General features: G+C 38.2%; 1 protein-coding gene across 3 annotated transcripts in view; it reads right to left on the bottom strand.

Moving 5' to 3' along the window:
• GRM8 (glutamate metabotropic receptor 8) overlaps positions 1–21,498 on the bottom strand; it is a 680,033-nt gene that overhangs the window by 78,489 nt on the left and 580,046 nt on the right. For all 3 annotated transcript variants that reach the window (XM_072964560.1, XM_072964561.1, XM_072964562.1), the window contains one exon: positions 6,926–7,861. In XM_072964560.1, the coding sequence (XP_072820661.1) occupies positions 6,926–7,861 (936 nt within the window). The remainder of the gene's footprint in view (positions 1–6,925; positions 7,862–21,498) is intronic.

The raw sequence follows: 21,498 nt of genomic DNA, 5'->3' as shown, positions 1-21,498 counted from the left end.
AGATACTTTAAGAAATTAAACACAACACTATTGCATAGTTAATAGACTACTTTTTGTTATTACCATAGAAGGAATACTATGTATGTTTGTGCCAGCCCATATCTTAAACCAGAAGACAAACTAAGTATTTTCTTACATTTCTTCTAATGATGCAAATAAATCTGCTTTGCATTCATTTTAAATAGCCTGGAATTTATACTAATATTTGGGTAAAAATTTCTCTGCACTTTGGAGTGGTTTATACTAATCCATGTGATACTGCATTTAGAGATTTTTTTTTTAATTTCCCAGCATAAAAATGTATATATGGTTACAGCCAAAAGGAACTATTTGCTTGCAATCTGCTCTTCCTGGCACCCTGTGTGCTCCATGAGATATAAGCATCTACTGAATCATGGAAAATGCAATTTGAAGTTACATAAGTAAATTAGTCACTGCATTCTGTACTATCAACAGTCTGGAGTGTCATTAAAGTTCTGTCTATATAGAAAAAAAAATTAAATCTCTTTGTATGGCACTCCTCCTCAGCATTTTGAAATAAAGTCATGGTCACTATGTCTTGGAAAATATTCACATTTTAGTCTTAATCAAATCTAGTTTTCCAGCATTTCAAACATATTATGAAAGCTCAACCATTTTAGTGAGATATGTTAGCTCTAGGACTAAATTCCAGGTTGACTATACAATTGTCTGGTTGATTAATTTATTGTAACTTGGGCATAGAAAATTCAAATCCTTTGTAAACTCAGTTTCAATTAAAAGAGAGAGAGAGAGCCATAGACACACAGAGAGAGAGATGAATGTGTAAATACCACAATCTCACTAACAACCAAATGTTTAAATTAAGTGGCCCCAGATCAGTTTTCTCCAAGCCCCAAAAAAGTGAGATCATGGAAGCGAAGCAAGGTTCATTGAGCAAATATTTCTTTGTGCTGTCAAATAAGATTGGCCTCCCTCAAAGAATTGCCCTGAATGTGGAAGTTGGTAATATTTGACAGCAGTAATATGTAGCACAAATGGAAAAAAAGGAATCAGCCTGGCTAAGGCATCCTTCCCTAGAAGAGCTACTTAACAGGCTTGCCTACACTGTCCCCTAGAATCTCCTGAATTTCACTGTTTTTCTTCTGTATCTTCACAAGCGTATCATTTTAACTGACCACATAAATGAGACCATATAAATGTTTTGTTTTCCAGTTTTTTTTTTCCTTTTCCTTTGTTTTCTCCCTTCCAGAGTTGATTGCAACAGTCCGGTACGATTAATCTTGCCCAGACACAATCTACCGTGATACCTGAAATAGTTCTATAACTTGGGTCATGGTGAGACCTTTAAAGGAATCAGCTTCAAATGACTGTGAGCGAACATGAAAAGAAAACACTGTAAGGTTTACAACAATTACGGACACTCAAGACGGATACTGATCACTGTTTTCAACTTCTCTCCTTTCTAAGGGAACAAGGAAACATTAGGGGACAGTTATGGTTGCTCTGAGCTCTTCTGAAAATGGCTTCTGTTGCTGTCTAGGTTATATTGACATTTTTACCCCAGTTTCTCAGGCTGTTCTTTTCTCATCTGGATTATTCCTCAAAGCAGTAATTTTATTATTGTTTTCAGAACTACCTCTCATAACTCTTGTTAGAGTTATGCACGTTTCCATTTTAACCCAAGTATTTCAGCAGCTGCTTTCTGATGACACTTTCCCTCCTTGCAGTATGTTTTTGCTAAGTATATTGCCTCAGGAACGGCTCTCTCTCCTCTTTCTCCTAGTCCTACAGAGTCTTGTCTCCTTTTTTAACTTCTGTAAGCTCTATGATTTACACCTTCAGGCAAGCCCCTGTGTCTGAGAAATCACTTCTGGCTGGGGTGCTCCACAGACATGATCCAAACGGCTGGAGAAATGAAGGCAATTATCTGGATAAATCTGAATGTATTCCATCATTAGACAAATACTTTTGGAGAACCTATTCCGGGCCCAGTTTTAGGCTAAGTGCCAAGGATATGATGGTGAGCAAAATAAAATAAGATCCCTGCCCTCATGAAATAGAGTCTAAAAGTAATAACAGTCAATATTTAATGATCGCATATTATGTGTTAACCATATCTCACGACTCGTATCTTGTAACTCTCAGCAAAACTACCATGAACGTATCTGTTCATACAAAAAACACCATGATGGGACGAGACAATTTTTTTTGAGTCTTCCTGCCCTTCGCTAGATGGCTATGAACTGAAGTCTGCTTTAGTTTGTGAACAGGGCTGGACACAGATGGCTGGCGATTACTTTATGTTGCTTTATATCTGAGTTTGGATTTTCCAGGGAGGGTATAGCTATCTGCACAAATTTAGTTATTTAACTGCATCTTCTCAGCTAGTCTGACAGAGCCAGGATTTGAACCCAAGTCCTCCCCCTCCAGAGCTCATGCTCTTCCTTACTCCGCTCATCCACCTATGCACCCCTACACTCATCTGCCCTTAAAATCCACAGATAGAGGGGAAAAAGGTGGGGGTAGGGATGACACGGCAAAAGCATCTGGAAAATAACATCAATTCTCCTTTGATCTGTGCATTTTAGACAGAACGAGGGACAACCATAAGAATTCCTTTTTGCATTTCTCCCAAAATATTGAGCAAGCAAGCCTACGTCAGAATAAGTGAGATTGATGAAATTTTAAAAAGAGCTATATTTAGCCCATCATTTAAGTGAGAAAACTTATTTTTTTAGAAAAAAAAAAGTTGTAACGGGGATCATAATCACATGAATATAGAAGGTTCCCACTATGCCAGAGTCTAACCTAAATCATCAAAATGCATTTTGTGTTATTATATAGTATATCATTATTGTGCAAGGAACCCCATTTACTCACTCAATAGACATTTATTGAGAATGTGCTGCATGCTAAGGCTCTATGTTAAGAGACATATTCATACAGGTAAACGTCAGACAGACACTGCTTCCCATCCATGGGCTGATAAAGGATGATATCTGAAGGTGAGAGGAGGAAATAAAGGAGTAAGTGTGAGCAGAGGAAGGGGACTAAGATAACTCCAGGTTTCTGGAGGCCACCGGACAGAGGCTGCATGATTTATCTAGAAGGTGAAGGTGAAGGAATATGGGATTTTTGACAATTTGGAGTTTTCTGTTTTCTGGGTGTTTTGTTTCCATCCTATGCTCTGGCTGAAGCACTGTGTTCCTTGGAGCCTGGCGGTGTCATAACCTTTGTCTGATTATCTAGGTTCTCTGAACCCAATTAGAGAGGATAAAATACGTATTTAGGAGATTTCTGCCATCCTAATAGCCCCTAACCATCCCCCTGGGAGTTCTTTTCCTGACTGTTACATTAATTATATTTTAATTTTTTGTCTTTTCAACCCAATTATGAAAGTTCGCGTTAGTCCCTGTCCATACCTCGGGGTGTCCACCCCTCCTTTACACCAGTTTTTAATAGGAAAAACAAAGTGCTCTTATACTATGATTCAGTAGAATGCAGCAGTAGGTACAAAGCTAAGAAATGTCATTCAAATCCATTGGAAAAAATACGATTCATCTTGATTTTGAAAGCTGAAAAAAAAAATGTGGGGAAATTAAATGGTGTTTTATCACTGAATGAAGCTACATTGTAGAGAGCTGCCTGTCTTCACAAATGCTGCAAATGTCCCTTTATAACTTGACTTTACTCGAAGGTTTACTAAAACAGCTGTCTAAATTATTCAACTGATTTTACTTTTTATTCCTACTTCTCTTGTAATTTTAGAGACCTGTGTGGTTAGTTGGATTTTCTTCTGTAGACATTGCTCTAGGAAACATAATTAAATGCATACTGGGAGAAATTTTGCTCTTTTGCTCTCTTCCGTGTTATACATTCCATGTCACTGAGGTATAGTTACAGGATGCACGAATCTTTTGTTTGCTTTCTCATCTCAGACCTGACTCTTCACCATCTCCCCCTGCCCTTGAGCGTGATCTCCCCCTGCCCTTGAACCTGGCACTTGCTGGTGCTGGTGGCGTCGGGCAGCATCAGCTGGCAGCCGGGCTGAACCTTACAAGGAAGGCGGGGGGAAGCAGACTGACATAGTTCAATAATTAGCACAGTGCAGGACACAATGCTCAATAAGGATCTGCTGAATTAATAGGGGTGTGTGCGCCTGACTGTTACAAACACTTCAAGCTGATAATGTGCGGTTCCCTGGCTGAGCATTATAAATGAGAGCAGAGGACTGACCAGCTCTTTTGGGCCTCCAAAGTCAATAAAACTTAGGGAAAGCCTTCCTTTAGACATATAAAAGTTTTATTTACTTTTAGTATCTGTGTCAATAATTTTAGCAGCGTGAAAAAATAAACATGTTCAAATATTTTGTGCATTGTTTTGAATAATTAAAGATAGTTTGACAGGGAATAGAAGGAAGTGAATTTTAATGTGAAGGGGTACACATAAGTGTCTTATATTAAAAAAAAAACCTTTAGTAGCAAATCTTAGCTACTCATTATATAATAGCCCTTGATGTGGAGCTGGTCTGAATTCAGCAACTCCAAGACTAATTAAATAATTTGAGCATTTTACAACATTCTGAAAATTCCTAGAACGAGTGTTTCTTCTTGATTTCTTTAGTCTTTCCCACATTCAATCATCTCATGAATACAAATAAACTCCAATTAACATATTTTATAAATGTGTCTTACAATGTGCTTCTTTGACTTACTTTGATTTCACAAAGCTAAATAATGAAAAAAAAGAACACTGGCTAGTGTTCAGTCATATGTCTGGAGGCCCTGAAAGATCCACACCCATAAATACACACAAAAACTCCAGGCTTTCTGATGTACACACAGCTCCCACTGGCCCAGGAACCCTGGACAGCTTCTAGCCCCTGGCATCGTTCTGTGTCCATTTCATCCTGAAACTCTCACTGTCTCCATCACTGCTCCTCAAGGGGGCAGCTGTGACTCTGCAAGTTTCTGATCTGAGAGACAATGGTGATTTTTTTTCCCTATTACCTTAAAAAAACAAACAAACAGAAAACAAAAACCCTTAGTATGATGCATATTTGAATTACTAAGAACATGCAGGACCATGATTTTACTTATTCTAAAAATCAAGTCACTGAAACACTTCTCGGAATAGAAATAACATCTTATTAGCACTTATGTTTGTTCCCCCACAACCTTGGAAGTCACAGTATGAAAAGTAAGAGTAGGCCGTCATTTATAAAATGTAAAGAAGAGAAAGAAAAAGAAAAACAAAGTTGGATATCAGTGCTCAGGAGATTTTCTTTGGTTAAATATGTGTTGTCCACAAGAAAGCAAAATAAACTACCTAAGGCCCTCTCCAGATAAAATAATATATTAAAAAAGACAGCTCCAGGTTCAAACACAAAAGTACCACTTAAGCTGATGTTATTAATAATTCACATAATGTGGACATTTCCAGACTCTGAGAAATGCTGTTTTTCCCTGGCTAGTCCAACTGACCATGTCACAGGAGGCTTAATAAACTGACAGACACATTCCTCTCTAAGTTAAATTCACAAGTTTGATCCTAATACATTCCCATCTGCATGTGTCAAAATATAATGCTTTCTAGTTATTCAGTTTAGAGCCCCAAACTGTCTTATTTAATTTTCCTGCCATGTGCGTGGTCCAGCATAAAATATTCATGGGCTTCCATCAGGCCATACAAGTGAAGAAAGGTCACAGGTCTGGAACCCATGGCAAGTTTGCTCTATTCGGCAGCAGGTTGGCCGAAGTGCATCTTTCGTCTTTTAAAATTGATGGCTACATTGATCTAGTAAGGCACAAATGCTCATACTAACAAGCTCTCCAAGCATTTGTTGGGTACTTTTTCCTCCGAATGCCTTAGGATTTTAAGAGTCATTCAGGACCTCACTTGGCATGTTAGGATCTAGGAAATGTGATTGCCTCCAGGATGTTTGACTTCCTCATGACTTCTGCTGATGGAGGATGGGACAATCTTTAAGTCTTCATTCTGAGGGAAGAACTTTCTCATTTGCACATTAGGGCTGAGGGGCCATGCCTTCAGAATGCCTTCAGCCTTTGTTTCACAAGCTGGCTGTTGCCATCACACCACCCAAACCTCGGAACTCACGGTGAAAATTAGTTCTCTGCTTTTCTAGACAAAGAACTACACACATTCAGTTCGGTACATGCTGCTTTTCATATACAGATGTTCTGTACTTGCAAGATTTTATGTGGAAAAGTTAATGGAAGATTAGGAACAAAAGAAAACTTTTCCAGGAAACTCAATTGATCCTCAACTTCTAAAAAACTATAAACTGCTTATATAATTGCCCACTGCTGTTTTCTTTAATCCCTCACCATCATCCTCCACATGTGGAAAAAGAATAAGAATGGGGGCTGAAGAGAAATAGTAAGATGGCTCAGATTAAACTGAGCCATTTAGTTCCCTTTTACTGTTGCGGTTTTGCTATAAACTCTATAAACTTCCATGACTAAAACCATCATCATTATTAAGGACAGTATTTTTCCAGAGTCACGTTAGAATCGGGAAAAGAAGCATCTGTCATACACTGGGGTACCTCTGGAATAGCTCACTCCCATGAATCAGGCCTGCCTTTCTGCCTTCCTCTTTCAACGTTTGGAAATGAACAGATATATTAGCTGATAACAGAGCTGGGAGGAGAGACCTAGAAAGGGATGTGAGCTCTGTCAGTCTTCTCCTTCTCTGTCTCCTTGCTGAGGAGGACACATTAAAGTGTTTTTCATGGAAATATCAGTCTTTGTCAATATATTCAGAGCAAAGTGACCTTGAATATATAAATATAACGCACTGAACAACACATTGACGCCTCTGGAGAGAATATAAGTGAACCAAAAAGGAAGAAGGGAAAGCACCCTAAAGAAAGAAGTTAAATTCAGGGAAAGGGCTGGCAAATGCATTTCTTGCCACTTACCTTTTCTGCTGACTGGGCTGTACCAAAAAAGATGGGAATGAAAGCTAACCAAATGATGCAGGTGGTGTACATGGTAAATCCAATAGGTTTGGCTTCATTGAAAGTCTCTGGAACTCCTCTCGTTTTAATGGCATAAACAGTACAAGTGACCATCAAGAGGATACTGTACCCCAGTGAGCAAATGAGCGAGAGGTCAGAAATGTCACACTTGAGCACTCCCCTGGCGTTCTCTGGGTCTAGAGTCCGCTGTTCTCCATAGTCAATGATGATGTGCGGGGGGTCCACCACAAACCAGACACACACACCCAGGAGCTGGATGGAGATGAGGCTGAAGGTGATCACCAGCTGGGATGCCGGACTGATAAACTTGGGTGCTGTGACAGATTTCTTCCCCTGCTCAAATATTCGGTGGATTCGGTTTGTTTTGGTAAGAAGGGCTGCATAACTGAAACACATGCCAAGTCCCAGGAAGATCCGTCGGAAGGAGCAGATGATTGTATCTGGCGCTGCGATCATTAGAAAGGTGATCGAATAGCAGAGAAAGATCCCCGTTAGGAGTACGTAACTAAGCTCGCGTCCCGAAGCCCTCACGATGGGTGTGTCGTTATAGCGGACAAAGGTCACGATCACGAAGGTGGTGGCAATGATTCCCAGTATTGCCACGAACACAGGCACCACAGCCCAGGGAGAATGCCACTCGAGTTTGATGATGGGGATGAGCTGGCAGCCTGTGCGGTTGGTGTTCGGTCTCTGATCCAAAGGGCAGAGTTCGCAGGAGAGCTCATCCACCTGGTAGTTGTAGCCTTCACAGCGCTCGCAGTGCCAGCAGCAAGGGACTCCTTTCACTGTTTTCTTCCTCTCCCCGGGCTTACAGGGCAGGCTGCAGACAGACGCCGGGTGAGTGTGTTCTCTATTAGCCCACTGCATGTCTTCCACCTGTGGGCATAAAATATTAATGAGCCTTCCATTTTTCCCCATTTATAATATCCTAATCCTAGCCACAGGTTTGTAATAAATCACTGAATGCTGACAGTACAAACACAGTTTACCATAATAAGAGCCCAGCGTCTCGTTCCCTGATACTGACTTCATGAAAGTGTTAAATAATTGGGTCCGATAAATCATTCACATCATCAACTTGATGAGTGTTGTTAGTTTCCATTTACCTCCTCATTGTTGACCAATCTGACATTGGGAGAAAGATTTATGCGCCCAAACAGGTTTAAAAAAAAAAAAAAAAAAAAAAAAGTCCCATGGGAAAATGTGTTAGAACTTAGCTCAGGTATAAATGCCAGAATCCCTGAAACACTGGCTGGGATATAAACATACATATGAATAGTGATCTAAGTCTTTCCGCCATATTTGCGGGAACTCAAATCTCATTGCATCAGTTTTGAAAGGAAATGGCAAAACCAGCTATTTTAATTTCTGATAGTCCTCAGGTGTTCATGGTGATAATTATATTCTCGTTTTTGCTTTCATTTAAGGTGGAAATACACTTTTCCCTTCAGTCTTGCATTTCCATGTTGTGAAAAAGACCATGCTGAGTGAGATAGCTTGATGGCAAATGTTTTCCATTGAACAAAAGTAGGCTTAAAACAGTGAAATTGGTACAAATGAGCAAGTCCTTATGCTGTGATCTGTATCTGCTTCAGGGCCGTAAAGTTCTATCTTACTCTCTTGAATTAGATCACAGAATACGTCTATTAAAACACACAAAAAATGCCATTTTAAGGGAATTTTGCCAATCATTAACCTCTTAACCTTAAAATTTGTTTACTAAAGGTCCTGAACCCAATTCCAATGTAGGTGGTAGGAAGAGGGGGTTTCCCATACCACCAAGCGATTCTTGGACACCAGCTCAGTGTCTTGAAAGTCAAATCAATTCTGACACTATCTACGTGGAAATAGCACCAGATCCCACACAAGGCTAATAGGACAAACTGGAAGTTATGGATTTTAGGTGACGACTTATGACAAGCAGCTACTATATAAAAGGTAAGCTCTATGAAGGGAGGGATTTTGTTCACCAATGTGAACAAACAGTGATTGACATACAATGTGTCCTCAGATATTTGTTGAATTTGTGAGGAAGGAAGAACAGAAAGGGTACCCCTGGGGAAGAAGAGGCCATCTTGAAAGTACTGGGTTCTGGAAATAAAATGTTGCTCAAAGAGTCACAGAGATGAGAGCTGAAGTTATGTTTAAACAAAACAAAACAAAATGAAGACTTGTTTTCCTCAGATCAGCTCCATTAAAAACCCCAAAGAAAAATTACCATATCCTTGGGTAATCTGGCTCCAAGATGGCCTCAAATAACTTGACCTGCTGGAATTCATGCACTTATGGAGTCCTCCCCCACTTTCCATAGGGCTGATCTATATACACAATAGTATATTCCAGCAAAGACTGCATGAAGTTTCTGAGGCTAGGTCATAAATGACATTTTGGCTTCTGCCTTGCTCTCTCTTGGTTTGCTCACTCCAAGGAAATAACCAGAGTGTCATAAGAACTCTCAAGCAGCCCTATGGAAAGGAACTGAGACCTCCTGCCAACAACCAGCACCCACTTGCCATGCACATGAGGGAGCCGCCAAGTGCGTGAATTGTCTGGCCCCAATCAAGTCTTCAGATGATTGCAGCCCCCGTTGACATGTTGACTCTACCTCATGAGAGACCCAGAGCTAGAACAACCCAACTAAGCTGCTTCTGAATTTCCACACTACAGAAACTGTGAGAGATAATAAGTGTCTTGTTGTCTTAAGCTGCTAAATACAGAGTTATTTGTTACAGAGCAATAGAAAACTAACACAGCTCAAATTAAGTGTACCTACTTGTTCTGTGACCACCACCAGTATGGTTGTCTACTAAGAATCCACTGAGAAGGCAGTGACAGCTACCTCACACCACAAAATGCCCCAAAGTGTCTCGTGTCAGCGATATTCTATCATCACTGTTAAGGTTGCCCACCTTTGGGAACTATGTGACTGAGATTGTTCTCATGAATAGACTGATTGCTTAAGGATGTTTCCCTTTCTTGAATGTGGAGTGAAGAGTGGAGGGCAGAGAATTGTAGTCTCCAAGTTCAACACTTGCAGAGGGCTGTCAAATCTCCCCAAGGTGGAGTAGAGGATTCATTCATGTTTAATTTCAAACATCCTCCCAGGAGAAACTAGATGGTACTTCACATGTCCTAAGGGCACTCAAGACTATTAGATCTACCTTGTCTGTTCATCACAAAGGAAAAGCAATCTATCATAACCCTGTTAATTTACTATTAGGTTTTAATGATTTAGAAAAGGGATTTTATTTATGTATAAGATTCCATTAGGCAAGAAAAAAAAAGTTAAATTGAAAGTGGCTTCTCAAAAATATTGAGAAAAATGAAATGCTCCACTGAGTGGCTCAAACATTGATTTTATACCCTAATGGACTCTTCTAAAGTAATAAAATACTTTTTGTGAAGGTTATGTTTCAAAGCTAATTACTGTAAAACCAAAATTGCATTTTGTTTGGGACTTCTATAGATTTATAATGTTACTGTTAAAAAAAAAAAGCCAGCAAAAAAAAGAAGAAAATCTCAGAAACATTAAACTTCAAATTTGGTAGAGACCTTAAAGTTCAGCTTGTCTAACCACATGTCTAATTCTTTAATTCTTAATTCATTTTATTTTCCAGAAGGAAATAAGACTTATTAACAAAGAAATATACCTATGTTAGATATACCTCATTACAAAAGATAAATATTCATCATTAGAAGCTAAATATTACATTTTTCTTGATCAGTTTTCTGCATACTGAACTAGTGGAAAAGTGTTTCTCAAAAATAAAAAATAAAGTTGTAAGATAATGAAAAATATCACAATTTTTAATAGCTGTAAAATTTCTTCAGGTAAAAAACAATATATTCAAGCAATATATGTGATGTTTCTTGATATGATGGAGAAAACATTATGTATGTTTTAGTAAGCACGTTAAATACATACGACTTCATTTTCATCAAGGAACCCATTTATGTTATAATTGTATTTTGATGCTACAGTTGAAGTCTGGATACCAACCAACTTCCACCTCAAGGAAGGACAAATAGCAAACACTTGAATCAGGATCTTGTAAGTAACATCAATGTCTGAGACATAATTTATGTTACATATGTTGTCAAATTAAAAACACCACCACTTGAGAGTAAATTAAACTGCCTAATTTTCACAACTATGCTATAAAGCATGAACAGAGAGCACTCAGTTCTTTTGCTTTGTTATATTAAATTATATCACCTTTCATAATGAGTATAAAGAGAAGCCTTATCAGTGCATTTTTAAAATGTATTTTCCTCTCCTTTGATATTACTCTGATATTAGGATATTTTCCTTTTAAAATGCATAGTCTAACAAATGGATGATAGTTACATAGACAGACCTTCCAGAGACAAAACCATAGCCCGTTCCCATCTTGACAATGTTCACCAACAGTGATTCATTCTACAGGCTCCAGTCCAACCCATTTCACAGAACATGAGCCTTCAACTGGTTTCTGCCGTCAAACTGTATTATTGCTGCAGACAAACACACCAACAACCACGCAACCAAACCTTTCTGAGTGAGCATGCTTACATCTTAAAATCTTTAATCTTTCCAGACCAATCAATCTAGAGTAATGTTTCATAAATTATTTTAATAGACATTACTTTTATAGAATAATTTTCTTCTGTGTAGTTTTAATAACTTCTGAAAAAAAAGACCTCAAGAATGTTCCCCAATTAAAGGCCTCACTATAATTAATCATTTCCAGTATTCATTACAAAATTCTCACTCAATTTAATACTTCTATTATGATATTTTTCCCATGTGTTAAGTGGCATCTTCATCAATATGATTACTATACATGTAGGAAAATTTTAAATATAACACTTAAAGATAATTGATATCTAGTCTCACCATCCTTAATTAGCTCATTTCATCTTGCTCCATAAATAAGCATGGTATTAATAATCATTTTGGTGACTCGCTTGCCACTCCAGTATTCAAACACCCAACTCTTCATCTGACTTATGTAACAGCAGATTATATATGCAAACATTTCCAGTGGAACTGGGCATTTTTTCAAAGATTTTCTCATTAATTTTCATGTAACCAATAAGTTTAACAAGTGTAGTTAATTGGCATAGATATTTAAGATGTCAAAATTTGGTATCATATTTTGTGAATCATTGTGAGTCGTATGATTCACATATGAATGAGTACATTGCACAATTAATTTGGTAATGTAACTCAAAATAAAGTTTCTCAATATATTAGCCTACACATGCATACACATAAATATAGTTACATATAAATTTATAAATAGCTTCCTTAATACTCATCCACTTCCTCTGGGTCGTGCAAAGCTTTCTGTTCCTCTTCAAAATGGTGAGTGGGTTTAGTGTTCTTTAAAAAGCTAGTATATGTGAGAAGATCCCCAGACTGAAGTCTTAATTCTACATGATATTACAGATCTACATAACCTTGAAAAATGCAAGTACTCTTCCTATTTAAAAAGACAACTTAAAACGAAATTAAAATTTCCCTTACAATAGCATCAAAAGTAAAATTCTTAGAACTAGGCAAGTTAAATGCAAGTTGTTTTCCACTAAAAAACTACAAAATATCATTTCAAGGAAGTTAAAGATCTAAATAACTGGAACCTCAAGTTCACACATCAGAAGATTTAACATAGCCAAGATGAAGATACTCCCCAGATTGATCGCAGATAATCCCTATCAAAATCTCCTCTGGCTTCTTTGCAGAAATTGACAAGTTGATCCTAAGATTCACATGGAAACGTAAGGGACCCAGGACAGACAAAATGGCCTTGAAAGTGAAGAGTGAAGCTGGAGGAGTCGCACTTCCTGATTTTAAAGCTTACTGCAAAGCTACAGTTTTCAAGCAGCATGGTCCTGGCACAGAGATAGACCAGTCAATGAAATAAAATTGAGAGATCAGAAGTAATCTCTTAGATGTATGGTAAATTGGTTTTCGACCAGGATGACAAGGAAACTCAATGGAGAAAAAATAGTCTTTTCACCAGGGATGCTGGGACAAGACACGACTCAAAAGAATAAGCAACAACATAAAAAGAAATAAATTGGACTTCATCCATATTGAAGACTTTTATGATTCAACAAATGCCATTAGGAAAGGGAAAATACAACCCACAGAGTGGGCAGAAACATTTTCAAATCATATCTGATAAGGAACTTGAATCCAGGATTTGTTTTTTAAAACTCTTAGAATTAAACAGTCGAAAGGCATATAATCCAATTAAAAATAAGCAAGAGAAATGAAGAGACATTTCTCCAAAGAAGAAGTTTGAATGGCCAATCTGCACATGAAAAGACGTCTAACAGCATTAGTCATCAAAGAAATGCAAATCAAAACCACAGTACCCACTAGGATGGTCATAATAAAAAACACAGACAATATCAAGTGTTATTGAAGATGTGGAGAAATTAAAACCCTTTACATTGTTGGTGGCGATGTAAAATGGTGTGGTTATTTTAGACAACAGCTTGGCACTTTCTTGAACAGTTAAACATAGAATTGCCATATGACCTACCAATTCCACTCCTGAGTAATTTCAGTCTAAGAAAACTGGAGACATATGTTCGCACAAAAACTTGTACATGAATGTTCATAGCAGCATTATTCATTACAGCAAAAAAGCAGAAACAACCCAACTGTCCATTAACTAATGAATGGATAAACAAAATGTGCTTTATCTTTTCAACCAAACATTAAAAAGAAATGAAGTGCTATATATGCTATAAAATGGGTGAACCTTGAAAATATGTTAAGTGAAATAGATTGGTGACTGCCAGAGGCGAAGGAGAGACAGGAATAGAGAGTGACTACTCAAGGGTACAGGATTTCTAGGGTGGTGGTGGAAATGGTCTAAAATTGGCAGTGATGGATACACGACTCTGAATATACTAAACCCCACTGAATGATGTACTTTAAAATGGCAAATTTTACAGCATGAGAATTATCTCAATAAAACTGTCGTTTTTAAAAAACATGCATGCTAAGTTGATACAGTCAGGAAGTATGAACATTCAGTCCTCATTTGCTAGGTAAAAATAAACATATATTGCATGCCCACTCTGTTCTAGACACAAGGTTCAGTGTGGGGAATTCAACAGTGACCAAGACATGGTCCCTGGCCTCCAGAGACAGAGTAGGCAGGGAAAGAGATAAGCAAAGAGCCAGTCACGGCTCAGTATGAGACTCCCTAAAATAGTAAAGAGGTGAGGAAAGGGTTCTGCAGGAAGAGCATCCAGCAGAGCCACCACGCCCAGGCTTCAGGGATGTGTGAATAGCAACCTGAAGGATGCAGAAGAGGTAAACCCAAGAAGGGGATCTCAAGAATGCACCAAGAAAAACAAAAAAGACATTAAGACCCAGGGTCGAGTCTGTTTCTGTTTCGTAAATAAGTTCATTTGTCTTTTTTTTTTTTTTCCAGATTCCACATATAAATGATATCATGTGGTATTTTTCTCTTTCTGGCTTACTTCACTTAGAATGACATTCTCCATTATGCATTTTGCTGTACACCAGAAACTGACACAACATTGTAAGCTGACTATATCAATAAAAATATGTATATATAAAAGGAAAAAAAGACCCAGGAGCAAGAAGCCATAACAAACTGAAGACACTAAAGGTATAAAGAATAGCAAACGTATAGATTAAAGCACTGGGTACAGTGACAAGAGGTAAGCTAGGGAATAGAGAAGGTGCTAGATCATGCTAGAACCTTGTAAGCCATTGAGAGGAGTTTGCATGGTATCTTGAAAGTGGTAGTTGGGTTCCTCTGAAGGGTTATAACAAGGACAAGGATGATGAGATTTATTGTTTAGAAGAATCCTCGGGCTGCAGAATAGAGAGAAGACGACTGGAACCCAAGACTGGATACAGGTCAACCCCCAGTCGCACTGAGGTTATTGCAGAATTCCAGATGGAAGGCGAAGGCAACCGGAATCCGAAGAACGGCAGTGAGCAGGAAGGACTCAGTACGCAGCACCAGGTGTTCAGATTTTACTCTCAAGTCCATAGAGAGTGATTAAAGGATTTTTAACCAAACATGTGGCAAGCTAATAAACACACACACACACACACACACATATATATACAAATTACATATATATAATTTGGGAGATCACTGTGGTGACAGATAAGGAAAAAGGGTGATACAGAAGCAAAGATAAGAATCAGGGAAATGATGTTGTAATTCCAGGTAAGACAAGAGCCTGTGGACTCTTAGAAGCAGTGACGCTGAAGAAGATGGGATGGATTTAAGGTCTAGTAAGGAAAGGGTGATGTGAGGGAAACGAGGCACCAAAGGATGGCATCCAGACTGGTGTTTGAGAGTCTTCCTTAGCATCTCACTTACTTCAGCGTCATGTCTAATCGATCACCAGCTACGTGGCCAGGCTTGGTCTTGTCCCTGCCTAACTCCTGGAGAATCATGTACCAACCCTCCTCACTCCCCCAGGATACACTCACACAAAACCTTGTCGTCTTCCTCAATGGCACTTTCACAGTATGTAATTACATATTTATTTGTTTGACTTTCTTTTTATCCAAATAAGTAGTTTTATAAATTCTGACTTATGTTCCTTAGGATCACTTAAAGAGTTTACTCAAAATACATCTCACTGGGTCCCAGCTCTTAGAGATTACAACTTACTACGTCTGGGAAGGAGCCTCAAGTTGGCATTTTTAAAAGAAGCCCTTCTTCTTCCAAGACTTCTGTCGTGTAATTAGTGTACCATACTTTGCTAAGCACCAATTCAAATGTAGTTTCCTCAGGAGAGTAAGAACTAGGTCTGTTTTTCCGCTGTTCCCAATAGGCATCAATAAATATTTGTTGAATGAATGAGGAAGGTAAGGAAGAACTGGTTAACAGGTGATGGTGTCCTTCCCCTGAACAGGGGCACGCAAGGGAATGACTGGTTTTGAAAGGTAAAGATAAATCATGACTTGGTTCCCTCTGAGCCCTGCTGAGCTCAAAATCCCAGTGAGGCTTCCGAGCCGAGAAGCTCAGGAATCAGAGGAACACACGAGCTGTGTTCATGAGTCAGGTTTGCCTGCGGCCAACATTTCAAACGCAGTCGTATGCAAAGCAGTTGAGACTATGAATATTTATTAGAAAATTCTTACCGTGAGAAACAATGGAAAGTGTGAAGGGAAGATGACATAAATGGAGGCACGGAAGGAACAAAATTTAAGGAGCAGACTCAGGAAGAATAGTACAGGAGGATGAAAAAAAAACATGGCCAGATGGAAACCAGGGAAGAAATCTAGTCCAAGGTCCAAGAAACCAAATAGATAATTTCGGGAATGAGGAAGTGGTCCATGATGCCCAAAAGACACAGTCAAACTTCATGAGGATAGGATTTGAAAATCAAGAGTCCCTGATGGGAAAGTATGTCCCTCCCCTGTATTTCACTGTATTTCATTATGTGTTTTATTATAACTCTTTGGTATCGTATTGTGACTATCTGTTCACGTGTCTATTTTCCCACTAGACTGAGAGCACGTTAATCTCAAGGACAGATATTTTTACCTCGTGTAATCTGTATGAAGACCCAAGATTCAGTAGGAATTTGATGATTGAGAACGACATTACATACAATGTGGTAAACACATCTATTACTACTCCAAATTTATAGCTACTCTCAATTCAGGGTTTTGAATAGGATGGTAGTAAGCTTTCCTGATTCTGTGTGGTCTCTAGATTATTTCATCCATACCTTCAGAGAAGCTAATTTTGGGGAGACTACACCCTCTGACACATACCTTACAGGGATGTTGGAAAGATCTAACAAGCTAATACGTGTAAAAATGTTTTGCAAGCAGAAAATGTAAAAGAGAGTCAGAAACTCTGCATGTACCATGATTTACGACTGAGAGGCGGCACTAGAAAGAAGGTTCCCAGTCTCTACCTATAATTAAATACAGTTGCTCTGTTAAAAAAATCTGTCAACAGCAACAAGCAAAACCACCGTCTCTGGATTTCATCCACATCTGCTATTTCATGCTTTTATTTCCCCACAACCTCAGCTCCTAGTGTCGGTTCCTCCCACATGAGATGCCCCTTCTTCCACCCCAGCTCTATGCTGAGAAAACTGTCCAGGCAAGTGTCTTCTGCCCTTGCCTCTGAGGCTGGAGAAGGTGGGATCTGCAAGCTTGGATGCTGCGAATGTGTTGAGGGATGACTGTTTTCAGGGACGACTACAGAAGGTCAGACCTGCCATATTTTTGGTGAATGGGATGCACTGACATTATGATAGATTTTCACCCCAACATAGTGCCTATGTAGACATCCATGCAGTGTGTGGTATTTGTAGCAACAGTATTGAAACAGAATTTTTTTCCTTAATCTTAAATTTGTGATAAAAGTTATGATTTGAATACTATAAGGAGTGGTCATTTTAAATCATAAGCCATTGAGCTACAACTTGTGTTACTATATTCATGATTCTATTCTAGAGGATCAAAATTAGGGTTTCAAATACTTTCCTTAGGTAAAATCTTTTCATGTAAGATTAATTCATCAGAATGTTTACTATAAAAATAACTATTTTAACTTCTCAGGATGATTTGATATGTTAGATCTTTTCTGCATATTGTTTAAAAGCTTTTGCATGTTTAATTTTAAATCTTACAATATGACTTAAATATTCCATATGAAGAGCTACATCGAATACATGTGCCCACACTTTATGCTACCTAAATGCAGTTAAGCAGATCCTTCATTGCCAATAGGTAGAAGTAAATAATATGAAAATAAGCTCAGGGGTAATACTCTCAACAGGAAATTTTGTTACTTCTTAGAATATTCCTTTTAATAATTCATATTTCTTATTTTTACTGCACTAAGATGATTTATTAATGCATGCAGAAACTAAGATAATTATTCATAAAGCATTTTGTGATATTTTGAACAACAGAATAAATGTTCAGTGCAAAACACTTGTCCATTTCAATCTTAGTCCATATCACTCAATGTATATTTAATTCACACCGCGGAAATTTATAGGAAGTAAGTACCTTTAGAATGTGAGCAGACAGAGGAGTTTGGAATGAATATTTTCAGTGGAAAGCCAGGTTATATAACGAAGCAAAGAGAACATAAGATGTGATGATGATGATGACATTTATTAAGGGCTTACTATATGCCAGAACTGTCCTAAGTGATGAACATTAAATGCACATGACAACCCTGTGAGTTAGGTCCCCCACCTCACCGCGTTTAGTTTAAGGAGTCACGGAGCAGTAGGTAACTTGTCCCACATCACATAGCTATTAAATAATGGAGGGGGCCTGTAGCCACATACCCAATCACAGCATTTTATTACATGTACCTAATGGCTCCCAGGGCAGTGCATAACATATAATTGATGGGCAAAAAAAAAAAAAAACTTAAAACTAACTGCACATCCAGAAGAGGGAGCAGAGGAGGTAGGAGACTGCGGAGCAGGTATAACACAGTTGAAATAATAGTCCAGGTGAAAGAAATGTGGCCCTAGACAGGAGAGGCCCTGGACAAGAGCAGAAGAGTGGGTGAGTTTCCCGGGAATCAAAAAGAAAGGGTGAGTCAGGTTTAGAAAGGAGAATCGAAAGAATTTGGTGATAATTTGCTTAAAGGCTTTTTGCATACTAGACCCAATGGAAAAACCTTAGGATAAGATAAACGTGTTTCATGATTTGAGGATGCTTCATCCCAGTGATTCTTTCCCCCTCATACTTATTCAAGTGGAACGTTGTCTCCAGTTAAGATTCTTCCAGCTCTCCGTATGAGAGCATCAGAAAGGTTACTGTGTCCATTTAGCTTTATTCACAGTACCCCTAAATGGCACTCTTCCTGCCTGAAAGGCATTTATGACTTAATCCCAAATGAATGGATGCAAAATAAGATACTTTATTTGAATTAAAAAGAAAAACAGCAGTTTAAAAATTTTTTTTCAATTCCATACTGGATTCCTAGGGATTGCGTGACTCTATATTCTACCCACAAAGAGACAGACATGAAACTGCTAAACACCAACAAAAGCAGCTCCTGCAGCCAAAGGGGAATAGAGTTATCACACTGGGACGTGTCAAAAAAATAAACGACTTCTGAAAAAAAAGGGAGAGAACCTGATGTTGCTTTTCAGCCCTACACCTAGAAACTAAAGACTCTTCCCACAGACTGCAGTACGGAATACAAGATTGAGAGAGATTAAGAAAACGTCCCCTTGGATTCAGCAGGAGCAAAGCGATCAAACAGAAAAGAACAGCGATGAATGAGAAACTGAGCAGTACGAGAGGAGACCACAGCTGGCATTTTGGGGGGAATACGACTCACAAAGACACACTCATGTTTTCCAGAATTGTTTGTTTCTATGCTTCAGTTCATAGGACAAAATGGTAAGCAAAGCTATCAAAATACAGTGTGAAGACTGTGCTGAGAATGGGGAACTTTGAACATTAGCAAGCATAAAAGCTGGGAATTGTCTGAAACTTGTAGGGAAAGCCTACATGATATTAAGACATGTTTATTCTGACACAGAAGTGACAGACAACATACCAGAACTAAGGCAACAATGTAAGAAAAGGAGCTCTGTGATGTTAGAAGAGAAGCATTTCCAATCAGCCATATCTAGCTAAAGGTTTCCTCAATTTATAACTAAATTATGTATTCATTTATCTGAAAACATGAATTGCAGTAACGGTATAATCCACAGGGTAGGTACCAGGAATTTAAGGATGAATGAAGCAACGTCTACGCGCACAAAGAGCCAGGCAATTTAGAAGGGACTGGAATCCAACACCAAAATCATGTGATCAGATATCTGACGTTAGTGAAGCTAGACCACTTTCTTTCCTGCAACCTAGCAGAAGACTAGAGATTTGCTCTCTGGAGACGGTAAAACAGAGGGTCTCTTGTCTCTTCGATGCAAGACACCTGGCACAGCTGGGATTGGGGTAGCACACTGACATCAGTTGTGGTAAGTAAAAATATGAATGCTGAATTGTGAGTTTTCCAGGCCTCTTCCCCCACCTGGCTCAAGGAGTACTATCAGCCTCGCTTACATCCCCCAAGCAGGGGATTTGAAGATTCATCTCTGGGAGACTTTTAGATCCATCAGCCGAAAAGAAAAGGTCTACACGTTCTGATGTGACATGATTTCCCAATGACGTCCACCGTCAACAGACACGTCCGTGGGCAGAGAGCTGTCAATCAGCTTTGTCTTGCACTCTTAAATACGAATAGAATCTGAGGATCACTGGGTACGAAGAAAATCTCTACCATGAACAATAGACATTAAACCAAACAAATAAGGGCAAAAAAAGCAATGTAAGTGAGAATAAGGCTATGCCTGAAGGGGAAATCTCTAAAAGCTATTAATATCTTCAGAGTTTTTTTTAAAAATGCATACATAAAACAAGTTTCTTTAATAAAAAGGATCATTCATAGAGCATGAAATGACTCTTATAAATTAAGTCTAAACCTTTATAATTAATAATATACTTAAATTATATTAAAATTTTAATTCATAATTGATTTAATTCTAGATAAGTGGATAAATTATAATTCTGAATTATAATTTCAGAAACAGAAATGAATAGAAGAATTAGAAGGTAGAGTTGAGGTAATCGCCCAGAGAGTAAATCAAAGAGACATGGAGAAAGAAATCAGGAGAGGATTAAACAATCAGTCCAGGATCTAAAGAATCCAAATTCCAGAAAAAGAAAATGGAGTATTGGGATTATTAAACAAACAAAAATTCCTAGAAGGAATGGATAATGCATTCTAGATTAAGAGGGCCTACTGAGTGTCCAGTACAATAAAGTAGTGCCTTCAAATTCTAAAATAAAATGACTTCCTGCCTAGATTTTGGCAGTCAATTGTCTGCGCATATTATTAAAATGAAGACATTTTTATAAATGCAAGTTCTCCCAAAAAATGTATCTTCCATTGTTTTGTCTCAGGAAGCTATCAGTTGATCTGTTATACCTTAAAAAAAAGAATAAATGAAGAGGGGAAATTGAATTATAGGAAATAGAAGGTGCAGCACAAAAGAAATGTGAAGAAAACCCTTTGAATTATGGTAAAGGGGATGCAAGCTATTTAGAGACACATGATCTAAATTGGAGAAGCTGAAGAGATGTCTCTAAGAATATAAATATAGTTAACCAAATGTCCTGTGCTGAAAAGTTTAGAAGTGAATTGGTTTTAAGTATATAAAAACCAAAACAGAAACAAAAAGGAGCACTAAGCAACCAATTCTTAAATGACGATTAGTAGCTACATGAAAATGTAAGTTACGACATGTCTATGCTGGGAGGAGGATAAGATAGGAAGTCAGGTGTAAAGGAGAGAATTCATCATATTCCACAGTGAGAAGGTAACATAAACTACCACAGCAGAAGAATCAGGACCAGAAAGTAAGTGAAAGCAAGGTATTTAGAAATATGGAGTAAAACACATTAAGAAACAAAAGAGTTGAATGTGGTCACCTTTGGCCGTCTGAAAATAAGGGCAGATATA

This window comes from Vicugna pacos, chromosome 7 (genome assembly GCF_048564905.1).
Source record: "Vicugna pacos chromosome 7, VicPac4, whole genome shotgun sequence".
Classification (NCBI taxonomy): domain Eukaryota; kingdom Metazoa; phylum Chordata; class Mammalia; order Artiodactyla; family Camelidae; genus Vicugna; species Vicugna pacos.
This window is presented reverse-complemented; position numbering and strand designations above follow the sequence as displayed.